This window comes from Prionailurus viverrinus, chromosome D4, assembly GCF_022837055.1.
Source record: "Prionailurus viverrinus isolate Anna chromosome D4, UM_Priviv_1.0, whole genome shotgun sequence".
Taxonomy (NCBI): Eukaryota; Metazoa; Chordata; class Mammalia; order Carnivora; family Felidae; genus Prionailurus; species Prionailurus viverrinus.
In genome coordinates, this window is record NC_062573.1 from 8,021,177 (window position 1) to 8,036,249 (window position 15,073).

Consider the following 15,073-nt stretch of genomic DNA (forward strand, 5'->3'; position numbering starts at 1 on the left):
GTAACATTTCATAGTGAAATTTTTCAATAGGATATAAACTGGTGGATACAACATGATTTAACTATGTTGAAAAAAATAATACAGAAAATGTTTGGAAGGAAATACCATAATTTGTGATATCTGTTCTAAAAAAAAAAACTGTTACAACTGATACCACAGAAATACAAAAGATTCTAAGAGATTACTATGAATAATTATATGCCAACAAATTGGACAACCTAGAAGAAACAGGTAAATTCCTAGAAACATACAATCTACCAAGACAGAATCATGATGAAATAGGAAATCTGAATATCCCAATTACTAGCAAGGAGATTGAATCAGTAATTGAAAACTTCCCAACAAACAGAAGTCCAGGTGAATTCTGGCCAAGCATTCAAAGAAGAATTAATACCAATCCTTCTCAGACTCTTCCAAAAAATAGTAGAGGGAGGAGCTCTTCCAAACACATGTTATGAGGCCAGTATTACCTTGATATCAAAACCAGACAAGGATGCCACAAGAAAAGAAAATTACAGGTCAATATCCCTGATGAAGATAGATACAAATATCCTCAACAAAATATTAGCAAACTGAATTCAACAATAGATTGAAAGAATCATACACCATGACTGAGTGGAATTCATTTCAGGGATGCAAGGATGGTTCAACAATTGTATATCAATGGAATAGACTATATTAACAAAATGAAGTATAAAAATCATATGGTCAATGGGATGCCTGGCTTGCTCATTTAGTAGAGCATACGACTCTTGATCTTAGCGTCATGAGTTTGAATCCCATGTTGGTTGTAGAGATTACTTAAAAAAGAAAATTGAAATCATATGATCATCTCAATAGATGCAAAGAAAGCATTTGACAAAATTCAACATCCATTTATGATAAAAACTCAACAAAGTGGGTATAGAGGGAACCTACCTCAACATAATTAGGGCCATGTATGACAGATCCACATTTAATAGCAAGTGGAAAGTTTTTTCTCCAAGATCAGGAACAAGACTAGGATGTCCACTCTCCTCTTTTATTTAACAGAGTATTGGAAATCCTGGCCAGTGCAATTAGGCAAGAAAAATAAATAAAAGGCATCTAAATTGGAAAGAAAGAAATAAAACAGTCACTATTTGCAGATGGCACAATATTATATATAGAAAACCCTAAAGACTCCATTAAAAAAAAACTGTTAGAATGAATAAACATATTTGGTAAAGCTGCAGGATACAAAATCAATACACAGAAATCTGTTGCATTTCTTTACACTAATAATGAACTATCAGATAAATTAAAACAAACTCATTTACAATTGCATCAAAAAGAATAAAATACTCAGGAATAAATTTAGTCAATGAGGTGAAAGACCTGTATATTGAAAACTATAAGACATTAATGAAAAAAATTGAAGACACAAATAAGTGGAAAAATATTTCATCCTCATGGATTGGAAGAATTAATATTATTAAAAAGTCCATATTACTCAAAGCAATGTACAGATTCAATGTCATCCTTATGGAAATTTCAATGGAATTTTTCATGGATATAGAACAAATAATCCTAAAATGTGTAAGAAGTAACAAAGACCTCAAATAGCTAAAGCAATCTTGAGAAGAATAAAAAGCTGAAGCCATCATGCTCCTCAACTTAGAACTATGTTACAAAGCTACAATAATAAAACAGTATGGCATTTACATAAAAACAGACACATAGATCACTATAAAGTCCTGAATAAACCCACACATACATGTTACAGCAATAAAGGAGCCAAGGATATACAGTGGGAAAAAGACTGTCTCTTCAATAAATGGTGTTGAGAAAACTGGCTACCATATATGCAAAAGAATGAAACTGGACCACTCTTAACATAAGAGTGTCGACTCGAAATGATTTAAAGACTTGAATGTAAGACCTGAAAACACAAAACTGGAAGAAGAAAACATAGGAAGAAAGGTCTTGATGATGACTTTTTGAATCTGACATTAAAAGCAAAGACAACAAGGGCAAAAATAAACAGGTGGGACTACATCAAACTAAAAAGTTTCTGCACAGCAAAGGAAACCATCAACAAAAATGAAAGGGCGACCTATTGAATGGGAGAAAATAATTGCAAATCAATATATCTGATAAGGTACTAAAATCCAAAATATACCAAGAACTCATACAACTCAATAACAACAAAAAAAAGTGTCATTAAAAAATGGGAAGAAGATCTGAATCGACATTTTCCCAAAGATGTACAGATGGCCATCAGATATATGAAAAGACGCACAGTATCATTAGTTAGCAGGGAAATGCAAATCAAAAGCACAATGAGGTATCACCTCACACCTGTCAGAATGGCTAGTGTCAAAAAGACAAGAAATAACAACTGTTGACATGGATGTGGAGAAAAGGGAACCCTTGTGTACTGTGGGTGGGAAGGTAAATTGGTGCAGTCACTATGGAAAATGGTACAGAGGTTCCTGAAAAAATGAAAACTAGAATTACCATATGATCCACAACTCCACTTCTGGTTATTTATCTGAAGAACACTCACTCAGAAAGATACCTGCACTCTCATGTTCATTGCAGCATTATTTACAGTAGCCAAGGTATGGAAACAACCTAAGTATCCATCGATGGATAAATGGACAAAGAAATTGTGGTAGATATATGCAAAAATGGAATATTATTAAGGTCTAAAAAACAAAATCTCGCCATTTGCCACAATATGGATGGACCTCAAGGGCATTGTGCTAAGTGAAATAAGTCAGACAAAGAAAGACAAGCATCGTATGATCTGTTTTATACACGGAATCTAAAAATAAAATACCCAAGCTCATAGAAACAGAGCACAGACCGGTGGTTGTTCCCACCGGGGTGGGAGAAACGGGCGAACTTTTTTTTATTGAAAAGGTTACACGAAACAAAACCAAGTGTTAGAGACCTGGAAGTGTATAAATAGCCCAATGATTAGGACAAACAAATCAAAGAGATAAAGGTTACAAAACAAATCCACTACATTTTATTTCTTAATGGTAAAAGACCAAATCGTCAGGTCCTCCTAAATGTTTATGCACTTAATACCAGAACTTCAGAACACATGAAGCAAAAGCTGATGATAGTGCTGAAAGGAGAAATAGTCAAAACCACAGTTACAGTTGGAGATTGCAACCACTTTATCAATGTGTAGAACAAGTAGACAGAAAACTAGTAAGGATATAGAATACTATCACCAGCCTGACCTTAACAGCCTAACCTTAACCAGACTCATTCAACATAGCACAATATATATTCTTTTCCACTGCACATGGAACATTTACCGAGACACCCTATGCTGAGCCATAAAATAAGTCTTACAAATCTTTTAAAAGTTTTTTTTAGTTAAAAAAAAAATTTTAAAGTAGGCTCCACACCCAATATGGTGCTTGAACCCATGACCCTGAGATCAAGTCACATACTCCACTGACTGAGCCAGCCAGGCATCCTCCCATAAGCCTTACAAATTAAAAAAAAAAAAAAAAAAATCAAATCATACAAAATATGTTCTCTGACCTCAATGGAATTAAATTAGAAATTAGTAACCGAAATATAGCTGGAAAATTCTGGAGTCTTTTAAAACTAACATCTCTCTCTCTCTTGTTTTAAGTAAGCTTCGTGCTCAGTGCAGAGCCCAATGTGGGACTTGAACTCACAGCCCTGTGATGCTTGACCCACTGAGCCACCCAGGGACCCCAAAACTAACATACTTCTAAATAACCCATAAGTCAAAGAAAAAAATGAAAAAATAAAGTATTTTTAACTGAATTAAAATGAAAACACAACATTTCAAATTTGCCGGATGCAATTGAAGCAGGGCTTGGAGGGAAATTAGGAGCACTGAATGTTTACATTAGAAAAAAGAAAAGATCTCAAATCAATAATCCAAGCTTCTAGCCTTAAAAAAAAAAAAACTAGAAAAGGAAGAGCAAAATAAACCCCAAAGAAGCAGAAGATATAATAAAGATACGGGCAAAAATAAATATGAAAGGAAACAATAGAAAATCAATGGAACTAAAATTTGTTCTTTAAGAAATTCAATACGATTGATAAACTTTCAGTCAGAATGGTCAGGTTTTCTTTTTTTTTTTTTTAAATTTTTTTTTTCAACGTTTTATTTATTTTTGGGACAGAGAGAGACAGAGCATGAACAGGGGAGGGGCAGAGAGAGAGGGAGACACAGAATCGGAAACAGGCTCCAGGCTCTGAGCCATCAGCCCAGAGCCTGACGCGGGGCTCGAACTCCCGGACCGCGAGATCGTGACCTGGCTGAAGTCGGACGCTTAACCGACTGCGCCACCCAGGCGCCCTAGAATGGTCAGGTTTTCAAAAAGACACACACACAATGAGTATCAGGAATGAGAGAGGGAATATCACTACAGATCCTACAGACATTAAAAGGATAATAAGGGACGTTTACTGTTGTAAGCATGCTCTGAAGGTGCACACATAAGTTGTGTCTTTCCTCGGCGTCTGCTTTATTCAGTCGTAAAGTGAACATAATTCTAAAGCAGGTTGAGGATTCCAAACTCAGTGACATTTCACTCTGTGTTTAGCTCCACCTCTCTTACCTGTCACACAACAAACAAGATAGAACAGGGGGTAGGAAGTCGAGCGAACCAAAGGCAAAAGTCACTCTGCGGGTGTGCAGTTGAGATAAGGCCTCTGGTCCCATCAGGGTCCGCTCTCCGCACTTACTGCTTATTATGTTCAAGCAGTGAAGGATCTCAGTTCTTCTGGGGGATAAGTCAGGCAGAACCTTCGGTGGCAGCTGCTTTTTGAAGCGGTCAGACGTAGAAGGGTCAGTGTCTGAGGAGTCTTGACAGTGTGCTGCAAAGATCCCCTCTTTTTAAAGGGATTTAATGAGACTTGGGCTTTTGCAGACCTCCTCTGTTTCTGCTGCTTGTCACTTCTGAGCGTGTCATCAGCAGGTGCCGGTCTCCACGATACCTGGTCTTAGCGGCAACACCCTTAGCTGTTGGCGTCATTGCCTGACACAGGCTCCTGTTTGACAAGTGACTCCATCTTGCTCTTCACATACGCCAATACGTTTGATGATTTAGGTGAAACGTACAGATTCCTTGCAAGACACAGACTATCAAAGCTCTCTCAAAAAGTGATAGATAACAGCTCAATCTTTTAATAGCCCTCTATCTATTAAAGGAATAGAATTTGTACTTACCAACTTCCTACCAACAAAACAAAACAAAACAGAACAAAAACCTTCCAAGTTCAGAGAGCTTCACTGCTGAATTCTAGGAAACATTTAAAGAAGAAAGAATACTTAATCCCACACAAACTCTTCCAGAAAAATTAAAAAGGAGATAACCCAACTCATTCTATGAGACTAGCGTTACCCTGATACTAAAACCAAAGACATCACAAGAAAACTACAGACCAATATCCCTCATGAGCACAGGCATAAATACTTCCAAGAAGATGTAAGCAAATTAAATACAACAGTACACTAAAAAGATAGAACTTCATGACTACCTGGGATTTATCCCATGGATTAAAAGCTTGTTCGTAAATCAACCAATGTAATTCACACAGACTGAAAAAAAAAGCACATGATGATCATCCCAAGAGATACAGAAAAAGCATTTGACCAAGTCCGACACTGATTTGTGATAAAGATGATGAAGAAGAAGATGCTGATGATACTTCTCTGCTATCGAGTTACCGGTTCAGTTTGATGGCTGGACTGTCTTTATCTATTTAATCCCACTGCCAGGCACAGGCCCTGCCCACCCCTTCCCACCCCCCAAAAGCTCAATAAAAGCAGTAAATGAATGAGTAAATCAGCTGTATTGCAGTTTTTACACTGGTAAACACGGTGGAGACACAGGAGTATACTTCGGTTGGGAGGCTTCGAATTAATGTAAGCCTGAACCCAAACCCAAACTGTTATCTTGGGCAGCCCCAAGCCACTTTCAAGGAGAAATGTTTTTCTGGAGGGTGACCCTGGAAATAAACAGCACAAGGTATCCTTCTGTGGGATGGTGCTGATCAAGCTCATTCCTTCAGGGCAGAGATCTCGCCCACAGACCGGACTGCAGATTCTCAAGCATTTGGGCATGTGCTGACTGTGTGGGAAGCAAACTCAGTCTGATATATGGATGCTTTGGGGACCCTCCCCTTCCTGCCTTTATTCTTAGTAGCTTGCAGAACCAACAGGCTATCGCTCAGCTTTTTAATTTCCTCCAAACATTTTCTAAATGAGCCATTGTTATCTTTAATCACCATGCTAGGGGATTATCCCGTTTCATTTGAAGAAGCTATTTTTGCCAAGAGATGAGATTCTTCCAGACAAGGATAAAGACATTAATGGTTGTCTATTGAGGGTCTGTTTTAGTTGAGATAATAATTTTGGGGTAATTAAGCAAATTGTATGGGCTCCAACGGTCCATTAATCTCCAAAGGAATTGTCTGAAACGGAGAGGGCCTTTGTCCTCTGGAGCAAGAATCAGAGTTTGGTGACAGTTATATTTCGAATTTCCTTAATTAAAATGAAAAGGTAGCGATGTTGACAGGTGTGGCGCCGGGGTAAAGAATTCACTTTATTTCCTCATAATATGTACCTCACCTTTTTTGTCTGAAAAGACAGAGATCATTACGACGCCAGCAAACCCAGGGCAAAGGTTACATTAGCAGTTGACGCCCAAATTTCGCTGAGCTCCTCAGCAACTGGCAACATCTCTTACTTAGCTATTACTACCTAATTAAAGGATGCATGCTGGAACATCAACCGAAAAATCTCTTCCGCGGAATTCTAAAAAACAGTCAGTAGCAGTAAGCAGAGCGATATGGCCCCCGGGGCAGGTTTCACAACCGGAGGACCTCAGGGGGAAGTGAGTAATGGCACTTAGTCCTACTTACTGTAAAAGTCCTACTCTGTAAAAGGAATGATACTGACCTTAGGGTTGCATTGACCTTGAAGTAAACCTTAAATGGGAAGCACCCCGACACGTGCTATAGCTATGATGAATGATGGTTTCTCCCTCCGTCCCTTTTGTTTTAAGAGATCTTCAACACAAGCCTTATCCCCTCTCCCCCCACCCAAACCAGGGCTGTTCTTTCTCCAATGGTGGGGAACTGGATCTGGGACCAGGTGCCCGGTTTTCTGGGTAGAAAACCAACCCACGTCCCAGTATTGGAGTAAGGCCACTCCTAGGTTTTAGGTATATTTGGAACGAAACAAAATACTTCTCTAACTTGAGTTGCTGCTGTTTCTTAGTTTTCAGCGGGGGGATCTCCGGGCCAGGGTGGCATCCCCAGGAGGCTGAAGCGGGCGTTGGGGCCTGTTGTCTGCATCCCTGTGGTCCCCCAGGGATTCACAAGAGTTGCCACGTTGGCCCACGGGAATGGATGGGAAGTGAACACTGCCGAAGGAGGAGGGTATGGGCTTTGGAGGCTGCATGGTTAGTTTGGAATCCGGGCTCTGCTATAAATTTACAGGGTGAACTGAAGCAGGCCACTGACCCCATCTGGGGCTCAGTTTATCCATCGGTACATCCAAGGGATTTAGTTAAATGTTCTCTGTGAGCACCCTTCTCACTCTTGTATTCTCTCGGGGGAGGAGAAAAGTTTTGGGGATAAGATCGTTAATTCCAATTAGGATTTATTCATTCTGTCACCTATTATCTGCCGGACACTATAATAGACCCTACAATACAGAATTAAAAGTCTCTGCTATCAAGAAAAGCCAGAGCCCATATTGTATGGTCCTAGGTATATCAAAGTCTAGAAAGGCAAATCTTTAATGACAGAAGAGTAGATCAGTGGTTTTTCCTGAGGTGGAAGGGAGATTGACTGCATCACAGGGGAATTTTGGGGGACGATGGAAGTGTTTTGTATCTATGTGAATATAGTAGCCACCAGCCTCAAGTGGCTGTTTAAATTTAAGTAAGGTAAAGTTTTTAAAAATTCAGTTCCTCAGGGCGCCTGGGTGGCTCAGTCAGTTGAGCGTCGGACTTCAGCTCAGGTCATGATCTCGCGGTTCGTGAGTTCGAGCCCTGCGTCGGGCTCTGTGCTGACAGCTCAGAGCCCGGAGCCTGCTTCGGATTCTCTGTCTCCCTCTCTCTCTGCCCCTCCCCTGCTCACTCTCCATCTCTCTTCCTCTCGCTCTCACACACAAAAATAAATAATAAACATTAAAAAAATTTTTTAAATAAATAAAAATTCAGTTCCCCATTCACATTCCAGGGTTCGATAGCCACATGGACAATGAGTTCCTCTGGGCAAGTCAGAAACGGATGCCTCTTCTTTGGAATGGGTTCCTCTTGGGGAACAGAACCCACAATTCGGCAAGCAGAGCAGGGGCTAGATTTCAGCATCCACTTGTCCTTTGGGTATCCTCAAGCAGGGCACAATCTACGTGGCTTACCTGGTGGCCTGCTGGACAGGCGGGAAGGTGTTTGCAAAAGCCAAGGGCCTTACATCCATCCCTTCGAGGAAGTAAGTGCAGTGGCCACCTACTTGTGGCCCTCCGTCCCTGGTCCTGACCAGCTCTCTCAATAGAAAGTCACTTCATTTAAGGGAGAAGCTGCAGTTTACAACCACATCCTGCAAATTACAATTAAGACATTAAGTGCATCTTCTATTTATTTATTTTTGAAAAATGTTTGTTTGTTTGTTTATTTACTTATTTAGAAAACGAGCAGGGGAGGGGCAAAGAGAGAGAATCCCAAGCAGGCTCCACGCTGTCGGTGCAGAGCCGACACGGGGCTCGAACTCATGAACCGTGAGACAACGACCTGAGCAGAAATCCAGAGTCACAAGCTTAACCGACTGAGCCACCCAGGCGCCTCTTAAGTGCATCTTTTAACCTGCAGAATGTCCAGACAACTGATTAATTCAATTACCTGTTTTTTGCCTACGGCTATTGCTGTTTTGCATATTCAGATGTGCAGCTGGGAAGGGTGCTGGATAATTTTCCCATAGCCTTTGACTCTCTGATAGCCAGCCTCTGGGTTAAAATTTTTTTTTTCTTAACATTTATTTATTATTGAGAGACAGAGAGAGATAGAGCTTGAGCATGGGAGGGGCAGAGAGAGGAGGAGACACAGAATCTGAAGCAGGCTCCAGGCTCTGAGCTGTCAGCACAGAGCCCGACGCGGGGCTCAAACTCACGGACTGTGAGATCATGGCCCGAGCTGAAGTCGGACGCTTAACCGACTGAGCCACCCAGCCTCCCCAAAAATAAAATCTTTAAAAAAATAACAGAAGGAGAGGTAACTGGGTGGCTCTCTTGATTGAGCATCCGACTCTTGATTTCAGCTTGGATCATGATCCCAGGGTGGTGGGATGGAGCGCTTGCCTCAGGCTCTGTGCTGAGTGTGGAGCCTGCTTGGGATTCTCTCTCTGTCTCTCTCTCTGCCCCTCCCCCTCACTCATGCTCTCTCTCTCTCTTTCTCTAAAATAAAATTTAAAAAATTAAAAAAATATAGAAGGAACGATGGAAATAGCAGATCACCAATTGGCAAGTACCACTGTTATAATTGTTTTAGGAAGGAATTATTAATGGATGCTAAAATTAGTGGCTGAAAGTTTGCTGAAACACAGGATATTTGCATAGTCTCAAATATCACCTCACGAGATTCTTATTAATTACAAAAAGAAAAGAAAAGAGAAAGAATAATTTTACCATGGAGAATCTTAGCAGATACCACCTTAGCAAGGATCTGAGTCAATATCACCAGTTAGCGAGACATATGTCAACATCATCTGCCTCCTGATACCCCGAGAAAGGTACAACATCACTTTTGGGGGCATTCTTCCCCAAAGCGCATAACCTCTCCATTTAATCCTGACGAAACACCACATGAACCCAAAGTGCGGGACGTTCTATTAAGTAACTGACAAGAACTTCGTGCGGGTGTCAATGTCATGAAATCCAAAGACAGAGGAACAATCACAGACTGGAGGAGAGTAAGTAATGAGTAAATGCAGTGTGGAATCCTGGATTGGATCCTGGGCCAGGAGAAGGGCATTCATGGGAAAACTGATTACGTTTAAATAAGGTCTGTGATAAATAGTGTTGTATCGATGTAATTTCTTATTTTTGACGACTATGCCATGGTTATGGAAGATGTTAATGGATTAGAAAGCCGGGTGATGCCTACGCGGGGCATGTTTTGTACTGTTTTTGAAGGTTTTTTTCTGAGTCAAATTATTTCTAAATGAAGAGCTAAGAAAAACGGAAAGAGAGGAAGAAAGAAAGAAAGAGCAAGTAAGTCTTTGGCAAGTCTCTTTCCTTCCCTGAGCCTTAGTTTCCTCGTCTGTAGAGGGGGGCACTCGCTCCAACGTGGATGTATTCATGCTACAAAGTTGTTTTTGCTGTGAGTAATGGCAGCTCACGTGTCTTGATGAGATGGTTGAACTGCTACAGCTTCAGGAGGGTTCTACCCTAATGAGAAACATCTGGCTGGAAGCGACTTCCTCCCAGCCATTCGCTGTGACCTGGCCCAAAGAATAATAATGCCAGCTTTGTGGCCGGGTGGCTGTTGTCAAGGAGAGGGCGCCAGATAGCACAAACAGCTGGTGGGAGTGACATCATCTCCAGGCCTGGCAGAAAGAAAGGGCAGGATGAGACACAGACGGGGCAAAGGGCTTCGTCCGTGACCGTGAACATGGGAAAAACAACTTCCCACATAGGCTATCCGTTGTCAATTGATGCTGTTTTCAGTTTCCAGGTTCACTGAAGGGTTTAGCACACACCATCCAGGAGCACGGTCATTTGCTAGACAGGGCGATGTATTCATCGGAAGGAGAGCTCCTCACAGGCTCTTTCTTTATAGTTTCCAAAGCATCCAATTAGAAAACGCAGCCATGTGAGCCCAGCACTGTCTGCCCCATTTTATGCATGGGAAAACCAAGGAGGAGCAAGGGGAAGGGACCCCAGTCACGGGATAAGTTGGAGGACATTCCAGAGTCAGAATCCGGCTGCCCTGACTTCCAGCCCTGCAGTCACACTGCCCACACTAACATACACCTCCTGGCCACCTGAAAGCAGTGGCCCGAGGAGAAGAGTCCGGTGAACACGTCACTGAAATGCTGTTTTCTGGGTGTAGACCTCACCTCTCCCTCCTAGATTCTCAAGCGGAGAAAAATAAATAGGAAAGACGGGCGACCGGAAATAATCAGGGCATCGGAGTTTAGAGGGACCTGGGCGCCAGTCCCAGCTCTGCAACTGACCAGCAGTGAGACTGGGACTGGGTTATTTTTACCTCTTTTGGTCTCAGTCTTCTTATCTGTGGGTAAAACGGTGATGACGGTCGCACCTGTTCCAGAGGACTCTGCCGCGGGATGTCAGCGAGGTGACGCCTTGTGACAGACGCTCGAAATGTGTGAGTCCCCTCTCTCGTTTCTTTCCTCAAGCGCTTTTCATCTGCTGGATGGAAAGCTAGTTCTTTCACTTGGGAAGTGATGATTAGTAACTCAACCTCCCTCCCCAGGAACAGAATGGGTGGTGTCTCTGTGGCTTTGAAATAAACACAAAGAGCAGTGAGGTCCTGAGACATCCCTGCAGTCCAACCTTCTGATCTTAGAGATGTACGTACTGTAAGGCCCGGAAGAGTGGTCTGCAGAGATCACAGAGAGTCAGTGGGCAGAACCAGGGCAGGCATCCTGCCCCCTCCAGCTGCCCTGCTTTTGGACACACTCAACTCTTTGGTTGAACTTAGCACCGTCCCAGGCGTCGAGGACTGCCCATTCCCTGGGCCGGGGCATCTGATGTGCTGACTGGTTCCTGCCCACTCTCTCTTTCAGGCTGTTGTTTCGGGGGTTGTTGATTTAGGGGTGGGTGCAGAGCTGGTTAAGGAAGAGGAAAGGGGCAGGACCATGGGTTTTGTAGACTTGACTGAAGGTCATAAAGGATTGGGATGAGCGACTGACGGGATTACCATCGACGGGGCTACTAAAGCCGTCTCAGATCATCCTCACAGCCTCACTACAACCTTGCAGGACAGGTATTAACCCCCTTTTCCATACTGATGGGAGCATTCATTCAACATCTGTTTTAAAACACCTTCTGGGTGGCAGGCATAGTGTTGGGGACATAGCAGTGAACAATTCAGGACACAGTTTCTGCCTCCTGGAGTTTCCAGGCTAGAGCAAGAGGAAGAATTTTTTTTAAAGCTTGTTATTGATTTATTTTTAAGAAAGAGATAGAGAGCAAACGGGGGAGGGGCAGAGAGAGAGAAACTTAGAGTCAAACACTTAACTGACTGAGTCACCCAGGTGCCCCAAAAGGAAGACTTTTTTTTTTTTTTTTTTAAAAACACAGAAATACATTATTGCAAACTGTGATTGCCACAAAAGAAAAATCTGAGTTGCTAAGAATACAAGAAAGGCCTTGATTTACGTTAGGGGGTTAGAGAAGGCCTCCTTTGGAAAGTACACTTCCACTCAGGCATGAGGAAACTGAGGCAGAAGGAGGACTTATACATGATTACAGGGAAAGTCACCATCTACCTGCTCACCCATCTTTTCAGGTCATTTTCATCCAGGATCCTTCTGACCGCCTGCAGAGGAAGGTAGCAATGCTGAGATGGGGAGAGAAAGGTTGACTTCACTGACCCAGCTCTGTCAAAATTATCTGTGTTTAGTGATTGATCTGTGCGTTAAGAACGGCAGCCAGCGTTGTGGAGAGCCCCGATCTAGTTGGCAGGAGCCGTGAGTGTGGCTGCTGTCGATACGCTTACCGTGCACGGCTTTGGGAGAGTCATTTCCTCTCTCTGGGCCTCAGTTTACTGATCTCAGGTGCGCTTGAGCCCTAAAAGGAATAAGGGATCCCTGGTGAGAGATTGGAGGAATGTTTCCGACCACTGGCTCAAAAGGATGAGCTTATTTGCTTCAACCTAAGTGTGCAAATGACTGCTTGAGGTGGGATTCCGCAGGTAGGCTTCTTCTCAAGTGACGCAGCCCGGGAAGCCTTTGGAGTTTCAGCTCGAGGCGGAAGCCTTTTGGAGGCACAGACTCTAAGGTTAGGGGTCATTATTCTAGAGAAGCACATACTGGGTTAGGAACTTCGAGGGTCGGGTTCCCATCTCCCGCTTAAATTAACGGACCGAGGCCTGCCTTTGCCCTCAATAAAGATGGCGCGTGCCTTGGCCTCGGCCTGAGTGCCCTCACAAAAAATGGCAGCCTACCTTTCTTTCCTTAGTCTTGCTGGGCAAGTGCGAACGCTCTTGCCCTTAGTCAAGATGGCACCCGCCCGCGCTTCCCTGCCCTGCCTCTGGCCCCTGCTATTCGGCTTCACCGCGCGCGCCTCGATGACCCCGCCTCGTTTCCGTAGGAAGAAGCGCCGGGAAAGATGGCGGCGGCTGCGGTTTGAATTCCAGCGGCGCCGCCAGAGTCCGAACAAGAGCAGGATCGGAGGGGGCGGGGACCTGGGGAGTCTGCGGGTCGCGACAGCCGGGGGAACCAGTTGGCGCCGCCGCCACGGACACCAACGCCACCACCTTCTCTGTGTCCATGATGGAGTCGGTGTTGGAAGAGGACGTCACCCTCCCCGGGACGCTCGGCGGCTGCAGGTGCGGCCCGGGCTTTGCAGGGGCGCGGTGACGCGGCCGGGATTCCCGCTGATGGGGGTACACCCTAACGGAGACTTGGGGGTTTGCTCTTGAGGGTGATTGAGGGCTTCCGGACGGGGGCAGTGTGTGGGTTGGGGTCTTGGGGTAGGTGTCTCGAGCACCTATAGCAGCTGGTACTGAGTGTGGGGTCGGGGGTGCGGGGTAGGGGTCCTGACCCGCCTCACACCTCCGTGGGGTTATTTCGAGACGTGCTTTGAAGAGGGTGTGAGGGTCAAGTAAGGGGATTCCTAAAAGGGGGTGGCGAGGGGGACCTCTGGGGGTGTACCATTAGTAGGGGCTGGTTGAGGGGCGGCGCCCTTGGGGGCACTTGAGGTTCATTCTGATTTGGGGGTTTGCTTTCATCGTGCGGAGGTAGTTGGTTTGTCCAGACTTTGCTCACCGGCTCACTTAGTGGCCACCAAGACGGAGGCAGTGACGTGCAGCGGTTAAGAACCTTGGCCGGAGTTGGCCAGAACTGGATTCAGATCTCACTCTTTAAACCGACTAGTTGGGTGACTTTGGTAAAATGATTTAGCCTGTTTTCCCATCTGTAAAATGGGACTAGTAGTAATATCTACCCAACGGAGATGGGATGAGGATTAAAAGAGAAGATGCCTTCCCAGTGCTTGGCACAGAACCGGTGCTTGAAAATTGATCCTGTGTTATCATTACATCCTCATCCTCCTCCTCCTCATCAGTACTACAGTTTGGGGAATAAGGGCTGAGAGTGGCCTCCCAATGCACCTGTCCCAAGAGGCTGTTGGAGTCCACATTGCTGGTGGGGCCCGGTGGCTTTCTTTTTGGCAGGAAGGCCTGACAGAGCCCTAGCCTGCTCCAGGGCTGGGGCCCTTTGGTTTTCTGGGCCTCCTGCTGGAGAATGGGAAGAAGGATGTGGGCGAGAGCCCTGACTGAGAATCTGCAGTGTTTATCCAGCTCTGCCAGGGAGGGGCTGCTGGTTTTCATCAACAGACCCTCAGTGAAAGGGTTCCCTCGTTATCTCCTGTGCAGTCCGGGGCAATTTTAAGAGTGACGTGGGCACAATTAATATTTATGCCTAGACAGCAGGCATAATCTGGTCCTATCTTGGGCAAACCTGGAGAGGCGGTTACTCTGTTTGAGAACCTGTTATATATCAGGCGCAGAGCAAGGCCCTTGGCAGCTTCTGCCTGATTGGATCCTGTGGTAGTTCAAGTCCCTCTCTCTTCATCTTACTACCACCGCCCCAGTCTTATTTGGGGACGACCTCTCACCAGCACTGTCCTTGATACTAGACTTTGAAAGCCTTTTTATTATTTTTTTTTATTTTTTAATTTTTTTTTTCAACGTTTATTTACTTTTGGGACAGAGAGAGACAGAGCATGAACGGGGGAGGGGCAGAGAGAGGGAGACACAGAATCAGAAACAGGCTCCAGGCTCTGAGCCATCAGCCCAGAGCCTGACGCGGGGCTCGAACTCACAGACCGCGAGATCGTGACCTGGCTGAAGTCGGA

At 44.2% G+C, this 15,073-nt stretch overlaps 1 protein-coding gene and 1 long non-coding RNA gene across 9 annotated transcripts in view; one reads left to right on the forward strand and one right to left on the reverse strand.

Annotated features, from left to right (window-relative positions):
• Nucleotides 1–924: 924 nt before the first annotated feature.
• On the reverse strand, nucleotides 925–13,094 carry LOC125150758 (uncharacterized). 4 transcript variants are annotated; one of them, XR_007146465.1, is made up of 5 exons: nucleotides 13,027–13,094; nucleotides 12,714–12,784; nucleotides 11,238–11,398; nucleotides 8,396–8,574; nucleotides 925–1,086 (listed from the first exon to the last, which is right to left on the reverse strand). It is a non-coding gene; the product is annotated as an uncharacterized LOC125150758 (long non-coding RNA). The 4 variants fall into 4 exon arrangements; XR_007146466.1 differs by having other exon boundaries at nucleotides 11,238–11,401; XR_007146463.1 differs by lacking the exon at nucleotides 13,027–13,094 and having other exon boundaries at nucleotides 12,714–12,932.
• A 272-nt stretch (nucleotides 13,095–13,366) lies between these two features.
• CDK5RAP2 (CDK5 regulatory subunit associated protein 2) overlaps nucleotides 13,367–15,073 on the forward strand; it is a 171,121-nt gene continuing 169,414 nt past the window's right edge. For all 5 annotated transcript variants that reach the window (XR_007146266.1, XR_007146265.1, XM_047829741.1 and 2 more), the window contains exon 1: nucleotides 13,367–13,544. Coding sequence is in view for 3 of the 5 variants with exons in the window: in XM_047829741.1 (XP_047685697.1) it covers nucleotides 13,486–13,544 (59 nt within the window). In the remaining 2 variants the exon portion in view is untranslated. The remainder of the gene's footprint in view (nucleotides 13,545–15,073) is intronic.